The sequence below is a fragment of the Prunus mume genome, linkage group LG1, assembly GCF_029339155.1.
Source record: "Prunus mume cultivar Tortuosa linkage group LG1, ASM2933915v1, whole genome shotgun sequence".
NCBI lineage: Eukaryota > Viridiplantae > Streptophyta > Magnoliopsida > Rosales > Rosaceae > Prunus > Prunus mume.
The window spans coordinates 15997963-16022909 of NC_142698.1; the positions used below are offsets into that span (position 1 = coordinate 15997963).

Consider the following 24947-nt stretch of genomic DNA (forward strand, 5'->3'; position numbering starts at 1 on the left):
TTCTCTTCCCAATGGTAGAAGACGTCCTAATTTCGAATCCCCTGCCAACAATACTAACGAACTCAATGTATCTTATTCTCTATGCAGGTATCCTTATGACGTTTTTTATCGCTTCTGGAATGGCTACTATGAAAATGATTGGACACAATTAATTACCACATCCACCATAGACAATAGCAATAATTTCCGACCACCAGAAATTGTCATGAGCACAGCTGCTACACCAAAAAATAAAAACGGTTCCTTGGAAATTCGGTGGCTGCCTTCTGATTGATTTTGATGAGGATTTTCTGTTTGATTCCGAAAATATTTAAATTAGTTGACGCAATCAAAGACATCAAGTCAACTTATAAGATTAAAACAAGACATGAACAAAAAGAACAGAAAAGATAAAGAGGTAATGCAAATAGCACATTGTGATAACACCATCTCCATGAGACTTACTTGACCAAGAGCCACCATTGTGATAACTCCATGAAACTTCTCTGGATAATCTGTTGTTGTTTGGAAATCTTCTTTACAAGTAAAATCCTTGAACACACTCACTCATATTGTTAATATTACTGAATAAATGGCCTAGGCGGGCGCAAGGCGAGCTAGGCTGGGGCTAGGCAGTCTAGGCAGTTGCTAGGTGATCACTAGGCGGGTGCTAGGCAGTCTAGGCGGTCGCTAGGCAGTCTAGGCAGGCGCTAGCTCCCAGAAAAAAAAAAAAAAAAAAAAAAAAGGCCATTTCGGAATCTCCAAGGTCAAGGATGAGATGACGATGGTGCTATGAGAGAGAGAGAGAGAGAGAGAGAGATGAGGATTGAAGAAGAGAGGTCGCCGGTTATGTCTGAGCGAGAGAGAGGGGCTAGAAGATGGTCGTGTTCGAATGAATTCAAGGAGATCCATTCTATCTCGTAGTCATTATATTGTTTTTATAGCGTATAGCCGCATGGCAATATGTTAGATATTCTATTTTTTCTTTTAAAAAAATTTCCCTGATTTTCGTTTATCGATAAGAGTAGTTTATAACATTATCCACTACTATTAAGCTATTACCCGAGTCTTTATTGTCCCGTTTAATTTTTTTCTTTTTTAGAGTTTATAAAAACATGACACTTGAAATAGATTTCATGTATAAATGTAAATGATACTCATCCACTAAAAATATATACAGATGTGAATAAGACATTATCAAAAGACATCAAGAAAGTGGCATAAAAAATAGTAGAAATAGGCATCAAGAAAAATTATTCACGTTGATCTGCAACATGGACAAGAGTTTCCTATAAATTGCACATACCTTTATATATATATATATATATATATATATATATATATATATATATAAAGAGTATAGCCGCGCGGCTACTAATTATACTACAAGAATAAACAGAGTTGGCTTCTGTTTTGGTTAACCGCAAAGAAATCCTCCTACAGTGAAAGTTTTGTGTATAACAGGCGTATAGCATACAACGTCCTCTGAATAATTGGTCACGTGATTAATACATTTGAGATGTTTGAATGTGAGAGTGACCTCTATGCAAGAATTTTTCCCTCCTCCCATAACATAAGTTTTCCCTTTATCCAACACTATATGGTATCAATCCAGGTTCTTTAAGTTCACAGGCTTCTTCATAAGCAATTGTTGCACCAAAGCCATTCATTTCATTTCTGTGCAGAGTAGAGATTGGTGTTTGCTAATCATCATGGACAACTTATACATCATTGGTGTTAGGCAATTTTGACAAGAACAAGACAGGCTTGTGGTGAAGCCAAAAGTAATAGGTAAAACAAAGGCCTTGTCATGTTGAAGGTTGTTTGTGCAAATAATCTCGCGGGAGAATATTCACTTCTAGATCCTTCAACCTTCGATCTTTCTTCTCTCTCTTCCTCGTTTCCTGTAAAAAAAAGATTGGAGTAAATAGACCACACCCGATGGTGTTGGCCAAAGACCCTCCGATACCTAAGTTAGTTCGAGTGTTTGTAGGAAAATAATAGCTAAGCAAAAAGTACGGAGTTGTATATAGGGTGTGAACCGGGCTGCTAGAGCCGTGTGTGGTGGCCGGAGTACTGTGAAGAAAATATGGAGAGGGGAGAGGGAGAGAGAGCTTCGGATATTTTTCTAGGGTATTAGGAGTAGGTTTAGATGTATCTTGAATGATGAATGAAGTCGTCTATTTATAGGAGCCTCGGGGCTAGGGTTTCGTAGAGAATAAACTCATATTCTGATGATTTATTCTTTACCCAAATTCGTAGGGATCGAGTCGGACTTGATTATATCTCTTTGTTGAAGATAATATTTGAATGAATGATATTATCTTCCCTTTATTAGTATAATATCTGAATTAATGATATTATCTTATTAAATAGAGATAATATCATATTAATTCAGATATTATCCCTATTAATTAATTGGCCAAATAAATTGGTTCAATTAATTAATTTAAGAGATAATCTTCTTTTCCACGTGGCGTGCCGTGGAGACGAAAATATTTGCTCCCACAAAGGTCATAAAGAATCGAAACAAACTAATGCAGAGTTGTACGTGATTTCAGAGCGGCCTCTCTGTCTCAAATCAGTATAGCAAAATTTAACGTCATAAATCTCATAATCTAACAGTTATAACTGTTACTTAAGCTCAGCTCATCAAAATAAAAAGCAGAACTATAACTGAATTAAATTTGAATTCCATTTGTAACCTACTCGCCTGAGCATTAAACTCTTCAACTTGGCTCAGACTCATTGCTCTTATATAAACCCTTTACCCTCTTCTCTCCAACCATCAACAAAGCCAATCTAGCTAACCCTTTTCTGATATACAGCACAGAAGTGAGAGTTCCAAGTTTGCCAATAACCATGTCTAGAGAAGCTCAAGCAAAATTTTCACTACTGCTAATGGCAGCATGTGCTGTAACCGTGCTGGCAGATGTGCAACCGCACCAAAACTAGAATTTTATGAAAGATTGATTCTGCCATTAAAATCTAAGTGATGAGTATACAGTGATGTGAGAGGTGGAATTGTTGCATGTTCAATCTCCTTCACCTGCTTGTATTCATTCTTGTTTTTAGATCAAGATAGAAGACAATCAATTTTCTGATGCTTTCCTCCTTATTTCAAAATTACTAGTGCTTTATGTAGAAGTACAAGGGCCTGATCATAAAATTGGTGTCCTAGCATCAAATTATAGAACGCAAAAGAGGGGTGGTGTGCAATTTGTCAACAATTTATATCTAGAACGTTCATTCTATTCTTATATTCATTGATGTAATTTTTTCAATGGAGAATTTAGGTTTTTTTTTTTTTTTTGGGTAATTTATTATTTGCACTTCAAAATATTCACTATGCACTCTCACTAATAAAATATTCACTTGCAATTAAAAAAAAATTGATGTGTTTTGTTTTTCTATTGCAAAAAGGTAGACTTTTTAAATATAAAAAAATACAAGTGATAGCCTTAATTACAATAGAGAGCAAAATTTCTCGCTCACAAGTGTTATCAATGTGTTCTGGATATGGATTTTTTTTATTTATTTATTTATCAAAGTGAGATAACTTCGTTGAAACAACAATGTCAGAGTACAAAAAGAAGACTGGACTTTAGTAATGTAACAAGTGTGGCCTCATTAAAACCTTGCCTTTAAAAACCCCCAAATGGAGGGAAATCCGGTCAAGGAAAAAGAGTACCACTACATCACATCAAGTATAAAATGAATTTAAGAAAATAACTTGTCATTTACCAAAACATCACAAATCCATAAAAGACCAGCATCTAACCACACTTGAAAGTCCTGAGACAGGAGCGCTTGCTTAGCCAATAGATGAGCAACCTAGATAAACTCCCGAAAAGCAAATTGACAAAGGCCCCTAACTTCATCTACTAAAACACCCTCCACCGACTAGCTTTGCTCATAAGTTTGAAGATTCATAATAATCTCTTTTGCCTCCATTTCCAAAATAACATAACATGCCCCATTTGACTTGCAATCTGTTTTTATTTTTTATTTTTGGTTTTGGTTGTTATTGTCAATTTTCCTATTTTTCTTTGTTTTTTGTTGTTGTCAATTTTCCTACTTTTCTGGGTTTCTGGTTGTTGGCTGGGGTTTTTGGGTTTGTGGGTTTGTTGGGGAGGGGTGGTAGGGTAAGGGGTGGTCATGGGAGAATTGGGGGGAGAAAGAGACTTCATCTCAAGTCATGCCTCCAATAAAAACAATAATTCCTTATTTAATTCCCAAGAAATCCTCCATTGTTTTCCTCTTCTTCCCATCTCATCAAGAAAGGTGAATTTGCATCTTGGATATTTCAAAACTGACGAGGAAAATAGGAAACTTTGTCCTACATGGGATGAAAAGTTTCACCAAATCAATCCTAATCAATTAGCTGCACAAGAAGGAATTCCAAATCTTAAATACCTCATGCCCAGCACCAACCCAACCATATACCCAAACGGAAAATCTTCAGCATTTAAAGCATTTGATTCATCCAAATCTTCAGAAGATGAGACATACAGAGGAAGAGCCTTCGATAGTAGTGGGGGCAACCCATCTCCTTGCACTAGGATTTTTTTTCTTTAGTGTCTTTTTTTTTTTTTTTTTGTCAATTTTCCTCTTTTTCTTCAATATTTTTCTAAAAAAATAATTTAACTGAAAATTGGATGAAATGTTGAGGATTTAGACGTTAGGAGAGAAATTGGAGGAAAAAAAAAAGTTCATATCCTTAATTTTCTATAAATAAAATAAAATAAAAAAGGATATGGGGTTAATTGAAAGTTAGGTACAAGTTAAAGGGGCAAGTAAATATCATAATCTAAATTTCACTTTTTTAATTACTTCAATTATTGTTTACTTAGTGAATAATTAGTCTTTAGGAATTTTATTAATTTCAAAAAATTTAAAAACTAAATACTATTTATTAAGTAATATCATTTATGATGTTAATTAAAATATTTAATAATAATTATTCACTAGAGAAATAATAGTTAGAACATAATTACTAATGAAAGTAATTAAATTAGGCTAAGATATTATTTAATTACTGAAATGAAATTATTATTATTTTTTTAAATTATTAACCTAAAGATACTTTCAAAAGCAATTTTTTTTTAAAACACCAAGTCTAGCCGCGTGGCTATACTCATTTAATATAAATCTACACAAACCAGGCCAAATTGTTTAAGTTCAATTCTAAAATATACGCAGTAGCTGCATTTGATATGTTGTGAAATTAAAGTTAAAATGCAATCGTAGAGAAACGCTGCACTCAGATGACCTTTTGCGTCAATCAGGAGGATAGGCTTCGACAATTCATTAGTTTCTTCAAATATTTTGAATTAGTATATATAGATGAGCCTGATTTCTTCAACCTCCCTCAGTACAAAATTGGCCTCCTTATTTGTTCTGGATCAACGATAAAGCTGAATGATTGTTGCGATGGCGGATGAGTTTTCTTGAGATATAATGAACGAAACCAACAGAATCAATGGACCAAAGTTTACATGATCCAAAGTAATAGAACAGAAATCCCAATCCACAAACCAAAATGAAACCCCAAAAGCTCAATGTCACTAGAGGACCAAAGTTGAAAAGTTTGTGCTGTTTCTTTCAAAGGAAGACATTGGTAAGAGCGGTATTTGACTCCGATGATGCCTTCACCAACTTCAAACCCTACGAAGAGAGAAATATACATGCAAGACATTTAGCTCTCTAAATAGATCAATAAGCCACTGATAAGAGTTAGAGAAATATATAGGATGAAACCTCCTTAACTTGAAGTGCATCAATCCCCTTCACATAGCCTGCCTTAATATTGCTGGAGGTTGCTCCAGTAGGAGCAGATGGAGAAACATAAGAGACCGGGGTGGAAATGTTACATGATCTGCACTGTGGACAAGGGATTCCATAGCTCTCAGGAATACGGTTACTGCACCTCACACAAATGTAGAACAATTTAGAAAGATTCTAGTCATTGTTGGTAGGCAATGGCAACAGAAATTGTTGTTTTGGGTTTGAGCAGGGTGTCCTTAAGATCGAGTGGCAAGTAGGAGTTGACACTAAGGCTTTCGGCACTCTAGTAATAGTTGCAACATGCAAAGACAGAAAACTGAAAAGGAAATCAACAACTTCCTTGCTTGCTTCAGCAAACAGAACTTTGTGGCTTTTTGGGTCAATCAGAAGCTTCAAACTCACACTAGCGCTGTTGGTGGTAGCCATTGAGGGGATATTAAGGACAGACCTTCACCAAAAAAGTATCCTAACGATTTCAAAATTATTCAAAAATGGCAATGGTGAACGGATCAAGAAGGTGGGGGGTCACCTTGGACTCTGCATCATCAGTCGACCACAAAGCAACTCTACATATACAAATCTGTCAATACCTATACACATAGGGAATATAATCTACAGATGAGTGCATATGTATTTATTTCCACTAAAAAACTGCAATCTTAAATAGGTTCGAAAAATCGGCCTAGGCGCTGGGCAGGAGGACACCGCCGCAATTTCACCCTAATCCTTAGGGGTAAGTGCCAGGAAGTTCGCCGGTGCCTGGGCGCCCGCTCTAGCCCTAGGGGCTCTAGGCGGCCCTAGGCTGCTCTAGGCGGCCTAGGAGGCTCTAGGCGGGTCTGGGCGGGCGTTTTGGCGTTGAGGCGTGGACGAAGGGTGGTTGACGCGCGCAGAATCCACTGCTTGTTAGGAAGAAAGACGGAGAGAGAGAGAGAGAGAGAGAGAGAAATTGAGACAGAAGAAGGAGAAGGCGACGCTGGGAAGGAGAAGATATCTGACCTAATTTTTAATATAACTAACGGGTTGGGTTTTGTAAAATGGCCTTAAACATTGTATTAAAATGGGCCTATTTTTTTGTGTCAATCAGAAGCTTCAAACTCACGCTAGCGCTGTTGGTGGTAGCCATTGAGGGGATATTAAGGACAGAGAAGAAGGAGCATGTGCTTAAGCCTTCAAAGACCTACTTTATAAGCTTCATAAAAGAAGTATCCTAAATTCAAAATTATTCAAAAATGGCAATGGATGGCAATGGTGAATGGATCAAGAAGGTGGAGGGTCACCTTGGAGACTCTGCATCATCAGTCGACCATAAAGCAACACTACATATACAAATCTGTCATTACCTAGGTAATATAATCTACGGATGAGTGAATAAATATGTATTTATTTCCTCTAGTTGGTATTCATTAACTAAACCAACAGCCAGATTTACAATTTGTTTTGATTTGTATTTGTTTTTTCATATTAGTTGTATTGTATCTTCAGACTTCACTAGTTGAGAGGCCAAACACAGTGAAAAAGTCAACTAGCAGGTCTATGCTCCCTTCAGCAAACAGAATTTTGTGGCTTTTTTACATGGACTAGGAGTTTCACCTTATTTTTGGTGATTGCCATTGATGACGTCAAGAAGACTGATCCATAATTACATGGATGAGTTTATTCTTTGGAATGGATGATGAACTTCATAGATCAAGTAAGAGGAGAGAAATTTGATAGGTAAAGAGAGAGAAGATAATAGATCACTAGAACATATAATTTTGTCACACGGTCGCATGAGTATGGATTAATCTAGTGTGAAAAATAGGAGGAGCTGTAATGCAAAGCTTTTATAAGCTTGCAAACTGCCACTTCAGAAACAAAACTACATTTGATGTGTTTAGAAATTTAAGTAAGAATTTGCGTGACATGACAAGGGCTTGAATTGCAAGGTGTCCGTGTTAGTTAACCAAGCAAATGTTAACCGCCAACATGCAAAGACAGAAGAGTGAAAAGAAAATCAACAACCTATTTGCTTGCTTGTAACTCTTTGTGCAAAGAGGACAGGGAAGGACGACATGTGTATAATATGTCTAAAAAGCCTTAGAAAGACCTGTGTATAAGCTAAGACAAGCCTTAGAAACCATCAACAGCAATTCAAACTGAATCAATGGTACTAAAGCCTGAGATCCCAGGGCTACTGCCGCCAGGGAACCCGAGTGACATAGCAAAGTGTTGGTCATCACTTCAGAACGTTCCTGGGTGCGCATGGGAAATTTATACCTCAATATCTACTGGTAAATTTGTAGTAGGCCCTGCTTGTTGCAAGGCCTTCCAAAAATAGAATATTCTATCTTGCCACATCACCTTCATGGGCCTCCAGATTTTGGGTCCCATCTGATGTGGTAAGAACTACATACCAGGAAATCACAAGAATTGTTTTTAACCAAAAATGTTAGCTACTTTCTAATAAATTTTTGTTCTTTTTCATGAATAAATCAATCAACTCAAGCCTACATGCTGTCATCTTGTCTTATCCACTATTCATAACCTCCCACTTGACATCTAGTAGTTATAACTGCTATTATATCCGCAGATTTTGCTGAAATTATTTTGCTTTTGTTCTAATAGACAGCTATTTTTCCAGCAGGGACCAGACAAGTGTTTCACATGCTGAGAATTATTTTCACCATCTTTGTGATATAACATAGCTCAACAATTCTTCTTCTGTCAAAGTCAAGTCTGGAGGAAGAACTGCCCTGATGTTGATGATTTCAATTCACAAGCCTATGTTGTTGAGATATTCCCATGTCAGAATTAGAAGTCATCAAAAGTTTCACAAGATTGATCCCGTTCCATTAGTGTGAGTTACAATTTTATATTTCTATTGATATTTGGTTTCCATTTGCATTCAATTGTACTCTTGGGTTTCTTCATTTGCGTTCAGTTGTATTCTTATTGACCTGTATGCTGGAAGTGTGTTTTTCCTCCTTGTACTCGGTTGCATTCTCAATTCCTGTTTGGAAATTCTTTAGTTTGAATTTGATCAAGTCAATTAGGGTTTTTGTTCAAGAAACGGCCACCCCTTATATTTGTTACATAGCTCCCATTATTATTTTTTCTTTACCAAATGAACAGGAAAATGGAAGCAAAGTCTTCCCAAACGAGGAAGATGGAAGAACTGTCAGTAAAGCATCCAACACCATTTATTCCTAAGTTGGAACCATCAAGGGAGCCTGATCTACAATTTGACCGGCTGCAAACATCAGATCAAGATTTAGTTCAAGAGAAAAAGTTTGAATTTGGATGATTTATTGCACGAGAGGCCATCCTTGATGAAGAATTGTGGGTAAGTAAACTTTCTAGGTGATGACATCTTAACCATTAAGTTTTCGATGTGTATGCTATTTGTGTCCCATGAATAATATCTTGTGGTTGCATGCTTTTGGATTTGTGGCAGACAGCAGCATGGTTACGTGCAGAAAGTCACTGGGAGGATCGGGCAAATGACCGGTGTGTACTTTTCCTCTTTTATAACTTTCAGATTTTCTTCTATCTCTCTCTCTCTCTTTGGTCTTTGTTAATTAGTATAGCCGGGCGGTACCAAAAATATAATATCTTAAAAGTGTAGCCGCACGACTATTCTCCAAAAAAGAATACCTTAGCAGCTATACTCATATACGCTAAAAAATATAATATCATACAAGTATAGACGCGCGCGCCTATACTCCAAAAATAGAATATCTTAAAAGTATAGTCATGCGACTATTCTCCAAAAGAGAATAGCTTAAAAGTATAGCCGCGCGGCGATACTTGATAAATATAATAGTTTAAACGTATAGCCGCACGTCTCTACCCCAAAAATTATAATATCGCACAAGTATAGACGTGCGGCGATACCCCAAAAAATTGAATATCTTAAACGTATAGCCGCCGGCTATACCATGGGGCGTCTTTGCACTGCATTCATGTCATAGTAGGCCTCAAGGGAACATTTGGGATTGAACACAACATTGGCCCAAACCTAATTGGACTATAAAGATTCATTTCATTTCATTATGAGTGATGTTATATGCACCCATCAATCTACTTAGTGCACCCAAAATCTGAAAAAGAATATATCCAATTTGGTGGAGTCTGTTCAATACCGTAATCACTCAATTGATTTTAGGATTGAATACATAAAAATCATCTTATTGCATGCAACAATTTGAGACACATTATGGGTCAACTCAACACCTAATTACTGCTACTGGTGTAAAAATACATAATAAACTGAAGATTTACAACATCGTAATCAATATAACGTTTGCAATAATCACTCAATAGATACACAATCCAATTCAGTACAATACTGAACTTCGATAACTCAGCAACAAATGGATCAAACTGGTGACACAAAATCTTTAAACTCTGCACATACAATACAATTCAGTGGTATGAACAAACCAAAACCCTTCAAGCCATGGATCCCATACTGTACATGATCATTGTATCCTCGTATAAGATTCTTGAAAAACGAAAAACCTCAAAACCAATCAATTAATCTCACCCAAATAGTAGAGAAAATGGTGTTTTTTTTCAATGGTATCTATGTTGTTGTAATGTACGTATATACAAACACAAAAATCATGTATAGGAAACAGATGATGACTGCAATGAAAATTTGATCAGTAATTGAAACTGTGTCAGACTTTTTTCTCGAATTCGAAAGCAGTGGGACTTTGAGTTGTATGGAAAAAGAGGCTTGGCTTCTAATGATGTCTGGGACAAAGATCATTTCTCCTGAAACACATTTAAACCCCTGCAGGCTCCAAATGAAAACAAACCCAAGTAATTAATTCAGCAGATGAAGAAGCTAAACCAATTAACCAGATGAAAGCTAGAGCTTAGCCGAATTACCTCAAGCTGATTTCCAACAGTGACAACTAGAGTCTCTGGCCCTGCATCAAAACACAGAGAGCCTCCCTCTCCCTCTGACCGGATGTTGAACTGAGAATGCTCAAGCGGAAGGTGAAGGCACAAAGCATGATCCTCACACTCACGCAAATTATTTCCATTAATGATCTCATTCTGCAAATAATTACTACTTGGGTTTTGCTCCATTGAATGATCTTGATGATTGTATCTGTATAGCCTAACTTTTCCCAGTTCACTTCTCATCTTCTTCTCAACTTGCTTCTCTGCATTTGCGAACAAGACTTCACTCACTTGATCTGCAATTGCTTCAACTTTGCCTGCAACCTTCTCCATACTTTTACTGCAAATTAATTAGGAGAATTAGTACTTCATTTAAAATTTAAACTTGGGTTAACTAACTGCATTAACCCGATAAATAAGATACAGAGTTTCGGGTGCTTAATTACCAAAAGCCCCGATATTTTTCGTCCTCCGCTACTTTTTGGCCCGATTCAAGGACCCATTTAATCTCCTCACGATTGCCAGTGCGCTCAACGAAACGTCGACTGAGATTTCCGTCACTTCCGAAAACCGATTCGGCTTCCCGAACCACCGATCCCAACTCCTCGGCCGAAATCCCGTGATTGGTGATCCGAAACGCGCCGGATTCTCTGGCCGATATGAGAAGCCGCGCGATGGCGTCGCTGGAGAGCGATCGGAGATCGACTTCGGCGGGAACGGGATGGCGTGTGCCGGAGAAGTGAGGGTGAAGCTGAGGTGGCCATGCGAGGTCGGGGATTTGCAGGCACTTGTCGAGGAATTGCGTGAAGTTCTCGTTGGATGCAGAGCGCGAGCCTTTGGCAGTCGGGATCGGTGACGGCGGTGGCGCCCCCGACGTTAACCGGCTCCTCCCGCGCATGATAGCCATGGTGGAGCAGGATAACAGCTGACTGAATCAGAGTGGCGTGGTGGTGATCACTAATTCACTGGTGAGGTTGATCAGTTATCGTATGAAATATGAAAGGGTGGCAATTTGCTTCTTCTTTTTCTTTTTTCCTTAAAAAAAACCTTTTTTAATTTTAATTGATTGCACGTTCGAGTTGTTTGAGTTGTGAGCTGTGAGTTTGGTGGCATGGGACCCATGGGCCATATCAGTGTTAGTAGTTGATGATGGGCCATATTTTATGGCCCAAGCTAACTACAACACGAGTGATTCGTCCATATGCGTGAAAGTAGTTGTGAACTACTGGTACATTGTGTCATCCACTTGAATTATCAACCACGGATGCACTGTGAAATCTACTTATATCAACGTGTCAAAGTCACTCACGTTATAGCCGTTCGGCTGCACTCTTTTTATAAAAAAAAATAATAAAGAAGAACCTCTATCATTTAAAGCCATGTGTCAAAAATAGGTATAGCCGGACGGCTATACTTTTTTTTAATTAAAAAATTAATAATAAAAAAGGACCCTCCTAGTTGCATTGGTTTGTATCTTATGGATATTAATTTTCAACATATCCAAAGCAGATATTAATCTTCCTCTATTTGATGTTTTAATATAATTTTTATACCATATGTTATTCTTATTCAATAATATGTGATAATTATTTATATAATACGTGAATTTGCGTGTGTTACTGAAAATTTTATAAAAAGTATGTGAAAATTTTAATTTAAATTATTAACTAATTGGTTTTAATTTGAATCACAGAGCCCAAGGCCTATCTTTTGATTAATTAAATGTATTAATTAACCACTGACCCAATTAACTAGGCATTTAACCTTAAGCCATGCCCACAAGCCACTCAATTGGGCCACTTAGAGCAGCTCCAGTGCTGCTATCAAACTGAGCAAAGGTCCCCTGGCAAGCCCAATGCAGCTCAAGACCACTTGCGGCCGGGCAAGCCACAGGTCCCACCAGGGCAAGCAAATTTTTGGCTTTAGAGGCGTGACGTGATGTTATCTTGTCGTGAGCAAAAAAATTCTAAAAATTCAATTTTTTATAAAAAAAAAATACCAAAAAATTATAGATGTTTTCCCTATAAATACATAACAATTTTATTCACTTTCCCTATAAATACATAACAATTTTATATTTTGTTGCATTTTTTTTTTCTTGCCCTTGACTTGCTTTAGACTTTGCCCTCATAGGTGGAACTACAAATGCAAAGGCTGACACTATTCACATGAATAGTTGCAGCCCTTACTTGCCCTTGCCTTAGACTTAGCCCTTGTGGGTGGAAGTGCTTTTACATAGCCAATACAAACTATTCTATTTCCAAGAGTAAGTCTTATAAAGACTTCCAAGGAACTCTATTGTTCCAATGTGGGAACTCAAACATGTTTGCAATGCCTTGCAAAACTAACAAAACTAAATTATGCTTCACTTTTCAAACAACACTTTCCTCAATTTATTCTAGAAGATGAGATTTCACGTCTACATGGTGCTGACTGCAACATAAGGTGAGATGTTCAATATGAGTTGCAAGGCAGGCTATCATATGATTATGACTTTTCTTTTTGTTTATGTCTTTTATTTTTTTGAACTTAGTAAATAGGAGCACGATATTTACACAAAATAGAAGTTTACTCTGCGGAATTAATGTTGCAGGCTCATAACAATCATAGTCTGCGTATCTCACTATGAACCTTAAACTTTTCTTAAGGCTCAACATTTATACAAGCATTACTTTACTTACACACACAACTACAAAGCAAGTGCCAAGAAACTTGCTACTTGCCAACCAAGGAACCACCGCAGCTAGCTTCCCGGTGTTTGAAATCCAATGTTCTCCACAGCCCCAACAGTCTTAAACAGCCGCCTCTTGTTGATCTCCTCCACCAGTGACCGGTGCAACAATTGGCTTCGCACATCAATAAGCGATTGAATCCTGGGTAGTTTCCTTTGATGATGACAAAGAGGATGATTTAATTCATGAGGTCTCTGATGATGCAGTTGTGAATTGCAGTGTTTGTAGCAATTTGCAGCCCTGCTTTCTGAAGGACAAAATCTAGATTTGTGGTTCTTTCCAAAGCAAGAGATTAAGTCATGGTGGTCATCTTCAGTGCCTGAGAAGTAGTTTATGTTGGAGTAGTTGCAGGAGCTGAAGGAGCTCTGAGAACTTGCATCATCATTGATAAACAGATCACCTGCATTGACAAAATATCAGACCAAATGCAGTCAAAGACAAGCAAAGACTAGTTGGAGGAAGTCCTTTTAATGAACATACCTTGAAGCCAATCTTGGTCATTAGAAATGTTCTCCCCACAATGGAATTGGGTCTTACAGTGAGAGCTGAAAGCATGGAGAGAGTTTTGGGAGGAAGAACAGGAGGAGAAAGAGTAGAAAGGATGGTGACCATGATCATCATCTTCATCTTCATCTTCATAGTTAAAGCTGTGCTGATGAGGATGATAATCCTGGGGTGTGCCCCATTTCTTATGACCTGGACTTAAAGAAGATATCTCTTTTTCTATCATCTCCGCGATCTCCGAAGGTTCCCAGTCACTGATTTCTAACTCTTTCACCATCTCCGTTGCTACAGCAATTGCAGTGTCGTTCACAATGTCAAAGGGAAAGTATATGTTCCTAGCATTTTGCCCTGTTAAGAAACCACCATCATCAGCAATGTGCAAATAACAATTTAGACCATAAAGTATGGATTATGAATTTTTAAGGATCTCCTAATCTGCATGATCAATTAGTCATATGTGCAAAAGGGTTGAGAGAGGGAGTACCATCCAAGTCCGAAATCCGAACTTTGAGAAAAATTGTATCATCCTCTGGATTCATTTTCCCAGTAATGATCATGTTTGTGCTTCTTTTCAAATCAACCCCCAAGTCCAAAGGCAGCTCCTCCTCCTCCTCCTCCTCCTCCTCCTCCTCCTCCTCCTCCTCCTCCTCCTCCACTGCTGAATCATCATTAGGCATCAAGTTTTGAAATGGGATTCTTGGGGTGGACAGCAGCTCTCTATCATCAGAGGCTAGAAAAGGGTCAAGCAAGAGCTCATGTGCTGGCAACCTCTTTGAGGCATTTTCCAAACACTTCCCTACAAATCGTTGCGCCTCCAAATCTTCAATCTTGTAGAACGCGTTTGGTAGCTTCCCCTGCAAACAAAAGAAGTCACATTAATTAGACATGGTAAATTACCAAAAATGAAGTGTCACATACTGAAGTGATCACCAAACTTACTGAAGTCACTTTCTTGTAAATTTGGGCAGGATTTGAGCACTCGCTATATGGATATTCTGAAGTGAGCATTTCCAGCACACACATGCCAAAGGCGTATATGTCTACTAGCTCATTATATTCCTCCTCGTATAATTCGGGTGCCATAAATTCCGGTGTACCTGATGAAAAAAAGAAGCATATTAAAATTGAAAATTAGGAAGATCAGATTCACTTAACTTTCAGAGACAGAAAGAGAGTTAGAGATCATTGCCTATGACACTGTGAGCATGATGGGAACCACGAAGAACAGCTGCCAAACCCAAATCACCAATCTTGACTTGCCCAAGATGGCCATTAACAAAGATGTTGTCACACTTAAGGTCTCTGTGAATCACAGGTGGATCAAGTTTGTGCAGATAGGCAAGTCCACGCAAGATCTGCCGAGCCCAATTTTTCACTGCTCCAATATTCACTAGCTGGTACTTCTGTCTGTACCTGTTTCAAGTTCCACAGCATGCCTCATTAATCAAACAGTTTCAGTTAGTTTGGTTTCTTTTTTCGAGTACGAGGATTTGAATTTAGGACATTTGAGTTTACAACTCATAACATGTTCTAGCATTCAACGACCTCTAACATGTACATTCTTTTTAGGTGTTCCATGCTAATATATATTATAGTTGTAAGTGGTGGTTCATTACTCTCTGAGGGTGCCGGAGGTGAACATTTCGGTGATGAAGTTGAAGGTTCTCCGATTGACGTCGATCCAAGACATGTGGTATTGGATGATGGAGTCATGGTTGAGGTTCTTGAGGAGGTTCACCTCCGAGTAGAGACGCTGAAGTTCGTCCGGCGAACCAAAGACATCTTTGAGCTTGACTTGGTTCCAAGCCACCTCCATTCCCAGGACCTCATCAAATGCCTTGTAAACTGTCTTCATGGCTCCTTTGCCAAGCATTTCCCTGAACTGCTTATGACACAGTAATTAAGACCAAAAGGCCCTCTTAATTAGTCCTCATGATCTCACTAATTATCATTAAAACCAATTATAATTCGATGCTTAGTATGCATGCATGGCTGTTAAGAAAAGTCTGGGAGGAGCTATGGCTAGCTAGCTCGGCTCCATTGAGCCGCTCTGTATGAGTGGAAAGTGTCTGATCTTCATGCCGCACAAATTGGCATGCCGGACAGGTTTATCGTTCACATAAATAAAATAAGGCTGCATCATCCAATTGGTCTAATTAAATATTAAAGTGAATCTTGGATGACACATTTTTTTTAATTTTAAATCAAATTAATACCGTTTCACAAATGAAGGTTGACCAGCACAACAGGAAAAATGACTTATTTAACCCTCCAAATACTCAAGATTATATTTTTCTATTCAATATTATCCAAATTTACATTTTTGTCATATTAGTTGACGAAAAATGTGAATTTTGTCCTAACAAATTTGCCAAGTATAGAAAAATCAGAAAAATTATTTTCATAGTTCATGGTATCAAGTTTGAATTAAAACTAGAAAGATCGAGTTAAGGATGCTTCTTGAATCCCGAAAAAAAAAAAAAAAAGGATGCTTCTTGAAAGATATTATCAAAAATTTGGTAATTTTCCCTACATGTAATGATGCAATTTACATGCAACAAAAGTGAGACTTTATTCACAGATTTTATATAATAATAATACGAAGAGATCAAACTTACACGTCCATAGCGACCAGATGGATCCGTTTCAACGTATGCAGGCAACTGTGGCTTGCCTCCATCGGCACACGTCCTTCCCAACCGGGTGGTGTTCATGGCTGAGAATCCAAGCAACCTCGGAAACTCTCCGACCAAACAACTCCCGGCTAGCTTTTGCACTTTGATTATATACTACGTACGTATAAAACCTAATAATTATAAACTAATAATTCAACAATACTTATATGGGATGTGTATGAAAGATTCTGTGGCGCGTGCTAGAAGATCCGAGGCTTTCCCTCATGGTTTTCATAGGAGAAGACCCGGAACAGCAACCAGAAAAGCCTCGAGTAATCAACACTAAGCATAATCCAAGCCATTTCCACAACCCCACGTGAACCCTCGTAGTTCTTAGCAACCATTTGTGTGAAAGATGAAGTTGAACCAGGGAAATTAAATACAGAGAGAAAAGAGAGAGATGAGATATATCCAATTCTAATCAAGATTTTGTTTCAGAAAAGGACAGACTAAATGGAGGAACTGTTAAGAGGTGGATGTGGTAGGGAAGAGGGAATAATATTTTGTCAACTAATGGACTAGAATTTGAAAGAAAATAAGCTTGTGGAGGAGGATTAATTTCCACAAAGTCTAGAATATCAAATGATCATATGTAGGACTTTGGCATGAAACTGCGTTATTAATCCTAAACTTGAAGAATCTGTGGCTACACTTTGATGGTACCATTTGTGGATGTAAAAGCCACCCTAAAAAATATGAATCAGAATTAGGGAAAAAAGTTGGAATTGATGAGTTTGAGAGAGACTTTCGAGCTTGGAAGGATATGGGCACCCTGCAAATTCTGCAATCAAAAACAATATGCTTAGAGAAAAAAGGTGGTGGTGGTGAGGATATTGGGATGGTTCATTATAAAAGAAAATAGGTAGGACTTTTTTTTTTTTTTTTTTCCTTTCTTATTTTGTTTTTTGTTTGGGGTCCCCATATAACGGAGGTGACGATATTGGAAGAAGTCCAAACTCCAAAACACAGTAACATTATTGCTGACACTGTTGGTTAAATTGTTTATGATCAATAAAAAGTCAGTGATTGTATTGGGAAGGGGAAGTCTAGGTTCTTCTGTGATGGAAAACTGCACACAGAAGATTCAGAACTCAGATGCCAGGACTTCAATTTGAGGCTTTATTTTCACTCAGTCACAATAAATACATCATCTGGTGTTTACCCTTTCCTCTTTTGTTTTTTTATTTTGGTTTTTTTATTATTTTATTTCCTCAGGTGGGGCTTGCTGATCCTAAACATGTGGTTATGCAATGCTTACCTACTAATTAAGAATTAAACCAGTTTTTTTTCAATAGCTGAGATACTAATTAGTGATCTGGTTGACAAAGTAGCAATCTTCTGTTTTCAAGTTTTCCAATTTGATTGAACATTTACATCAGTTTGAAAGAGTCCCCTCACCTTTTTTTTCTTTTTCTTTTTTATTCTTATCCGTTCTCTGTATGCATACAGGTGTGCCCTCAAATTTGAATTTGAGGAGTAAAATATTTGTTGACATCATAGGTTTTGTCCCATGTGTGAATTGTGACTAATTTCTAAGTATTGGATTGACCTACTTGTTAGTTGTTAATAACCCATTTTGTATTTTATTGTGGATTAGTGCAATAATTCATTTTTTTGGGAAATAAAATACTATGGAGCATGTGTGCTGAGACAGTTGCCCAAATTTGCTGAAACACAATTAGGCATTAGATGAAGTTATAATAATACAGGTTGCATAAAACAATACAATTAAGATATCTTCTGGATGTAGACATGGGCTTAGCCAAGTTGACTAGAAGCGGATGTCTCCCACTCTACTCCCGAGTTCGAATCTCCCTTCCCCTAATTTAGATTAGATTAAAGTAGAATATCGTTTGTATTTTTTTTAATTTTATAAAGATATCTTCTGGATATGCTACATCAAATCAAATGGCAAGTGAGTCTTTAGAGATAGTTCCCTTCCTCCTCTCAAGCTAATCATCTACAGTTGAAAGAAAATAGGATGTATTATCTCATCTTATGTGTAATTGTATACTTGCCTTGTAGAAAAGAAAAACAGCAGAGTAGAAAATAGAAATTTCAAATTATGTTAAAGTAGGCCATGTCCAAGGACAAAAAATGAATGAAAAAGAAGATAAATTGTGGAGGTATGGGTGGTCTTCACCAACACAATTTGCCCCTTGCATCACCCAAACATTTACATGGCCCACGCATTAAGCATAACAGCTGGAAGGTCCTAAATTTGTCAAAAGAATCAATCATGATTGTGTGTAAAACTAGTTGGAAGGTCCTACTATGACTCTGCATATCTGCTAAGAGCAGATTAAAAGGAAAGAACGAGCCATCTAAAAGGCATAACCCAAAAATGAAGAGGATTGTGAATATAAAGTTACATCAAGCATCAGCAACAATACTTCCAACAGTGTTCGTACAATTACCCAGAGGGGCAACGGTGGGAACAAAACCCGGGGAAAAGGATTGTAGTCAAACAACCTATACATGAAACTACTCAGTGTGCAAAGCACAGCTATCAAGGTTTTAAAGGGTGTAAAAATTATTAGTTGAAATGTACAAATGGCTTCCAACAAACATCATATCTAACTCCATATGTAACGTCTATCGAAAAACAAAAGAAGAAAAAAAAACAACTCCATACGTAAACGCTTCCAAAAAAGTTGTGGCCAAGCCATATAAGCGCCGAAAGTTCAGGCTCAAGCCAGTATGTTAGCAATTCCTGTAAATCTTTCATCCGACCAACCATATAAATAGATCGTCACTTGTGCTGCAGTCAGACTGATAATGGCGGGAAATCATCTTCATCTTTCAAACGGTATGATTGTGCGGCAATCCTACATGTCCAAACAAGAAACGCTTAAACAGAGTCCCATCTGTGCACATTAGTGGTGGATAAATATTCATAGAAACCACAATGAAAACCATACCTATTTTCATCTGTACCCAATTCAGCTTTTGTCCACTGCATCCCTGGTGATCCATGGCTACCACTCGAGTTTTGACCAACTGATGAGCCAGCGTTGGTATGCCTGCCACTCCCAGGTGCCTCTGATGGGGCATGCCCAGTTGACCCAAATTCTACAACTTGCTCGGAGGGATGCATTGAACCATTGGTATGAGGGTGTACTTTCCTCCTAGGGGAACCAGAGGGGCTATCTGAAGACACAGATTTTCCCCCACCTTTATGAAGAGACATTTGTACTTGTGATAGATCACGACTGCTTCTCTCAGACATATGATTCTCTGGATTTGGTGTCATAGCATGGCCATTGTTACGAGGAGACCTGACCGGTGCTTGAGTTCTTCCCCTTGTTATCATGGGCTTATCTCTGAAATGGTTCTGCAAAATTTAAAGCATAAAAGCACTTCAGATAACAAGGCCCAGCGACTGAAACATTTACCTGGAAAGAGAAACTACAAACTACCACAAGATTGACAGAAATCTGCCCCAAAAAATAAATTATGATTTTAAGAACCAGAAGTTTCAGAGGCTTAGAATGAGTATACCGTATTAGGAAAGTAGGTTCCTGTTCCTCGTGGCTTTGGCATTTCCTCTACACCAAAGCCTGCACCATTAGGTAACATTGGTGGGTTCATAGGATAGAATGCTGGTCTAGGGACAATACCATTGGCATTCATCTGGGAAAATGCATTTGGCCTGCGCTGCACTGACTGTCGAATTACATCCCATGGTTTCTTGCTCCGAAACTGTGAATGCACTGGAGCTGCCGCCATGGGAGGAATTGCAGCATTTAGCTCACATTCGTAGCACCAACGACCATAGTTTAGACTATATAAGTGACTATCATGATCCCCGCTGAGATCTGTCAAAGAGTTAGAAGGTTTTGGACTTCCAGCAGTACTACTTGACATTGTATAACCAGAATAACTAGGATGGAAGTCTTCAGAGGAACCCACAATAGAACTCAACCGTGACAGATGGTGCTTAGATCCAACAGGAGACAAAACCTCCTGATTACAACCCAACTGATTCTCATCCTGGTTACCAACCCAATTATCAGCCGAACCAAAGCTTTCTGGCAGTTGCTGATCTTGATTTCCATTGCTAATGTCCCCATTTCCAGTTGATGAGTGAGAGAAATAGAGATGAGGTGCATGATGGGCTTTACCTAAAGGAGATATACTCACTTCGCCATTGGAAGGGGAAGGATTTTGAGCATCACTTGAAATTGTAAGACCTTGAAATCTGGAGGTAGCAAGGTCTTTCGCATCCCCCATAAGACGGTATTCCGAAACAGCAATTCCATTTGGGGAACTGTCATCTTCCAAGAACATTGTTGGGGATGCCACCTTCATACCACTTTCATGTGGTCCATTCACACATTGACCAGGTATCTGAACATTTGTAACTTCACCATTCCATGATCCCTCGCTATTTAACCCACATTCCCCAATCATGCCACTTGAATAGGCAGATTCTGATTCATAAATTATCTGATCTTGTGACTCTGTACCTGCAAATAACGACACAGAACCATACCCATCATATCTGGACAATGGGACAAGATCTTGGACATCAGGCCTTTGTCCACCTCCATGTCTATCCAATGTGTTTGCGAAAAACTTTCGGATCTCATCATCTATGTTATCTTCTGTCTGAGAAAGGATGCGCCCTAATTTACGAGCACCATATGTGAAAGCACTTCTTATTCGGTAAAAGTTTCCTGTAATTAGGAATACGGAGTTTCATCAACTAATGAAAATACAGAAAGAAAGAAAAAAAGGAGAAGAGGTCTATAGGGAAACGTAGTTCACCTTTACTCACACTTCGGCCAAGATTGTTATTGTCTTTAAGTGGATCAACTATGTTAAAATGCTTTGGTGGAAATGTTCTATAGTTTGTCTCATATCCTCTTGACGGAACTGAGAACATTTGCACACACTCCTTGAGAAAATCATTACTAAGCAATAGATCATTCCCACCATTCTCTGGTGTCTCAACTGCAAAAAGGACCACAAATAATCTCAATTAAACACATATGCTCATACAGCATGTCGCCAATGCAAAAATATGTTGCTCACCCAAGAGTTCTGGAAGTGAAGATATGCGAACCGGACCACTCAAGCTGATGCAATAATTGTCCCAATCAAATTTACTAAAGTAGTCCAAGAATTTGTATAGGACCTACAGAACAGAACATTGAACAAGTTAAATTTATGTCATAGAGATATGGAGCATGCTAGTGCTAATTCATTAGAGCACTCACCGCTAGAGGACCATTCAAAGATGAATGGAAGAGATGGAAGATATACAGGACCAAAGTCTCCAAAGCATATGTCGAAATCAAACCATGATGGGCACCAAGAATCCGGCTCTCATAATAGCACCATGCCTTGATCAGTATGATACTGTGCTTAAAGAGATGGTTTTTGCCAATGAGGCGATCGACCTATACAGCATCATGGATATGATTAGGGAAGAAAAAAGCACAAGTAAATACCATAAGACCAAAAAATAATAATTATAAAATGGCTTGAAAAAGGATAGAAGAGGGTGGCCAACACTCAAAAGAGTACCGATTGAAGATCCTTCAAGGTTATCAGTTATAAGGCTTAAACAGCACATACTTTCTACAGAAGACTAGAAAAAGACATTGCACTAGACAAAGCAGAGCTTCCAGTGAAAGCATCCCTTTATATAAATCTGGTAACCCATTCAATTCGTATTAAACAAATCAAACTTCATTTTCAGTTCAGCTTTGTATGAAAGATTACCTGCTCAAGAAAGCATAGTGTGCATAGCCCTCCTAACTGATTGAAGGAAATATCAACCACAATATTTTGCACAAGGCACTTTACAAGCTTAACCTGCCACAAGAAACCCCCATATTCTTTACCAAGGAAAATCAAAATTTGAGTTAGGAAAAGAAAGTTACACAACATACTAGCACTCGAAACATAAACTTACTGGACATACATGACGGCATTAATCCTAAGTTGTAACTTATACCTATCATCAATTTCTTTCAATACGAATACGACATCTGTTTGACTAAACCAATGATCTTTAATAAGTACAGGGGTAAAAGCTAAAAACCTCTGCCCGAATTAATTGGACATCTTTCACCACAAACTCAGCAGTTCCATTTTGAACTTCCCTTTCAAGGACAGAGCAGACGTCATTGGCCAGCGCCTCCTCAACATTCATGCCACCAAAAGCAGTCAAATCAATATCTCCATCAGGCAGATAGGTCTTTAGAGGTACAGACCCAAATGGGAACACCTGCCACAATTTGAGTATAAAATCAAAATATGCCGCACATGGTTAAACCTCCTAACCCTCCCCGTAATATCACACATTTGTTGTTGAAAAGCAAAATGTGAAATTGGGAAGACAAATCAAATGATTTGACAAGAAATTACATATGAAAGCACCCAACTTGCTCAAAGTAAAATTATAAACAGAGTTGCATTAGCTTAGCTAACACATAAAGTATTAGATATATGAATTCATGCGGGACAAGCAAAATTGGGATTGAAGTAAAATACCCAGCTAATCATAGAAAGCATGTTAGACCAATTGAACCAATGAACCACAGTAGTCATAAACTAAACTCAAGGTCCAACCTTTGTGTAGCTAAAGCTAGACTTGACGGCAAATAACCAAATTTTAGGGGCTTTAATCACCAAGTTTTCTGCAATTCTCAAACAAAAAAACATCCTTTGCAGTCCCATCGCATCGTAGAACACTAAATTCAACTTCAATATTATGATTCATTCACATGCGTATATATATACGTAATGCGTATGTATATGTAAAAAGACGGACCTCGCAACCAAGACAACCTCTAATGAGCCTCTGAACGTACTCAATGACCGCCTTCCTTCTCCTCTCGGACACGTCAGTAGGCTGAACCTGAGCTATGACCCCCTGCGTCGCTTCCTCGGCTTTCTTCCAGTACTCGGCGCTAATACCCTCCTCGGCCGCCGCCGACGCCTGATTGGATGAAAACAGCGACGAAGGTGATGATGACAACGACGATGCCGAGGACGGCCTCTCCTCCACAACGGCGCCGTTTAGTTCAGACGACCAATCTTCCCGAAGATCGCCCATGAAATAACCGAATTACCGTGAATCACAAACAAACCGAATTAAACTTCCTCAAGCCGCCTGACCGTACAACCATGATGACGACGGTGAAGACGAAGACTCGAATTGGAAATCGACGGCGCTTATTCGATATGGAACTTTGATCTCTGGCGATCAGATTGTGCAGATTGATACGGACGGTTGAGCAAAACGGCAGGGTGATTGGAATGAAACGACTTAAATTTGCGATTGGGGAGATGGTGGGTTTTTTTTTTCAGATGAAAAGATCCCAAGTGGTGAGTAAGTGGGTTATCGATTTTATGTTTTTTGAGGTTTTTTTTTTAAAATTGGGGGGATTTTGTTTTCAGCCAAACTATAAAACATAAAAACGTATCTGTCGTTGTTTTGTTTTCTTTGTCCGTCTCTCTCTTTTTTTCCGTTCCCACCTCTTTCCGTTCTCTCGCGTCAATGTGTTTCCCTAATTCCAATTTTACCATTTCAGGCGCGAAACGTCAACGTTTTACCCTCCAAGTTTTAACAATGGGCCAGGGCTGTATTTGTGCACCACCTACTCTACCCTTTCCCTTTACATTCCGATGGCTATGGTTATCTTTTCTTTTTTAACAAAGTGATATTTCAAACTGGTTTAGTGTACAAGAATGGGGATTGAATTCGATTGAAAGGGCGATCACATGGCCTTGGTCAACCGTCCTTTTCAATTCTTAAGATATGATTTTATCTTCAATTTTGCATAATAAGAGGTTTTTATATTATTACTATGAATACTCAAATTCATTTCATCATCTTGCCTTTCTCGGTCATTTTCTTTTCTTATTATAATTTCCTTATGCAGACGTTTCTGAATTATTTTGGTCAGAGGGATAAAATGATAAGAAATGCTAAATACCAAATATGAAATCCCACGTTTATGTACATTTACATAAGTAGTTTTGCTTAATAGGATACGTATAATTACACAAAAAGGAATTTTGCTTTTGTTTGTATTAGGTGAATGGATAATTATGAATTATAAGCTAACAAGAAACCCTCATTTTATATCTTGTTTTATTTATCGAAAAGATGAAATTTCATTGAACGGAAACATTGATTACAACATAATCGTTATCAATAATACAACAAGGTTATTCAATTGATCGTTTTGTTTTCACATTATATTTTTCTCTATTAGGTGCATTGTATAATTAAACCACATGATAGAATGTCATTAATTTATTTCCTAAGGTGATTAGTGTAAATTCCCAATTAGCTAGCAAGTGACCCTAAAGCATGATGAGAGTTAGGTGTTGAAGGAGGAGGCAAGAGGCTCAACTC

The 24947-nt window shown here is 38.1% G+C and overlaps 4 protein-coding genes across 4 annotated transcripts; 1 reads left to right on the forward strand and 3 right to left on the reverse strand.

Moving 5' to 3' along the window:
* The first annotated feature begins 65 nt into the window (after nucleotides 1-65).
* On the forward strand, nucleotides 66-8083 carry LOC148921147 (uncharacterized). Its single transcript, XM_089048051.1, has 3 exons — nucleotides 66-87; nucleotides 2723-2913; nucleotides 7922-8083. The coding sequence occupies exons 1-3, from the start codon at nucleotides 66-68 to the stop codon at nucleotides 8081-8083; spliced, it is 375 nt and encodes a 124-aa protein (XP_088904177.1).
* Nucleotides 8084-10033: 1950 nt separating this feature from the next.
* Nucleotides 10034-11703, reverse strand: LOC103343168 (2-oxoglutarate (2OG) and Fe(II)-dependent oxygenase superfamily protein). The gene is made up of 3 exons (XM_008246844.3): nucleotides 11106-11703; nucleotides 10642-10999; nucleotides 10034-10543 (listed from the first exon to the last, which is right to left on the reverse strand). Exons 1-3 carry the CDS (start codon nucleotides 11564-11566, stop codon nucleotides 10331-10333), a joined length of 1032 nt encoding a protein of 343 aa, XP_008245066.2. The 5' UTR covers nucleotides 11567-11703; the 3' UTR covers nucleotides 10034-10330.
* Nucleotides 11704-13209: 1506 nt separating this feature from the next.
* Nucleotides 13210-17424, reverse strand: LOC103343158 (putative serine/threonine-protein kinase WNK5). Its single transcript, XM_016791286.2, has 7 exons — nucleotides 16514-17424; nucleotides 15512-15777; nucleotides 15085-15308; nucleotides 14835-14992; nucleotides 14380-14749; nucleotides 13872-14243; nucleotides 13210-13791 (listed from the first exon to the last, which is right to left on the reverse strand). The coding sequence occupies exons 1-7, from the start codon at nucleotides 16607-16609 to the stop codon at nucleotides 13403-13405; spliced, it is 1875 nt and encodes a 624-aa protein (XP_016646772.2). The 5' UTR covers nucleotides 16610-17424; the 3' UTR covers nucleotides 13210-13402.
* A 1500-nt stretch (nucleotides 17425-18924) lies between these two features.
* Nucleotides 18925-24028, reverse strand: LOC103343148 (PAP/OAS1 substrate-binding domain superfamily). Its single transcript, XM_008246826.2, has 9 exons — nucleotides 23355-24028; nucleotides 22623-22808; nucleotides 22301-22393; nucleotides 21793-21975; nucleotides 21608-21710; nucleotides 21341-21526; nucleotides 20072-21249; nucleotides 19492-19904; nucleotides 18925-19398 (listed from the first exon to the last, which is right to left on the reverse strand). The coding sequence occupies exons 1-9, from the start codon at nucleotides 23637-23639 to the stop codon at nucleotides 19338-19340; spliced, it is 2688 nt and encodes an 895-aa protein (XP_008245048.2). The 5' UTR covers nucleotides 23640-24028; the 3' UTR covers nucleotides 18925-19337.
* Nucleotides 24029-24947: the final 919 nt, after the last annotated feature.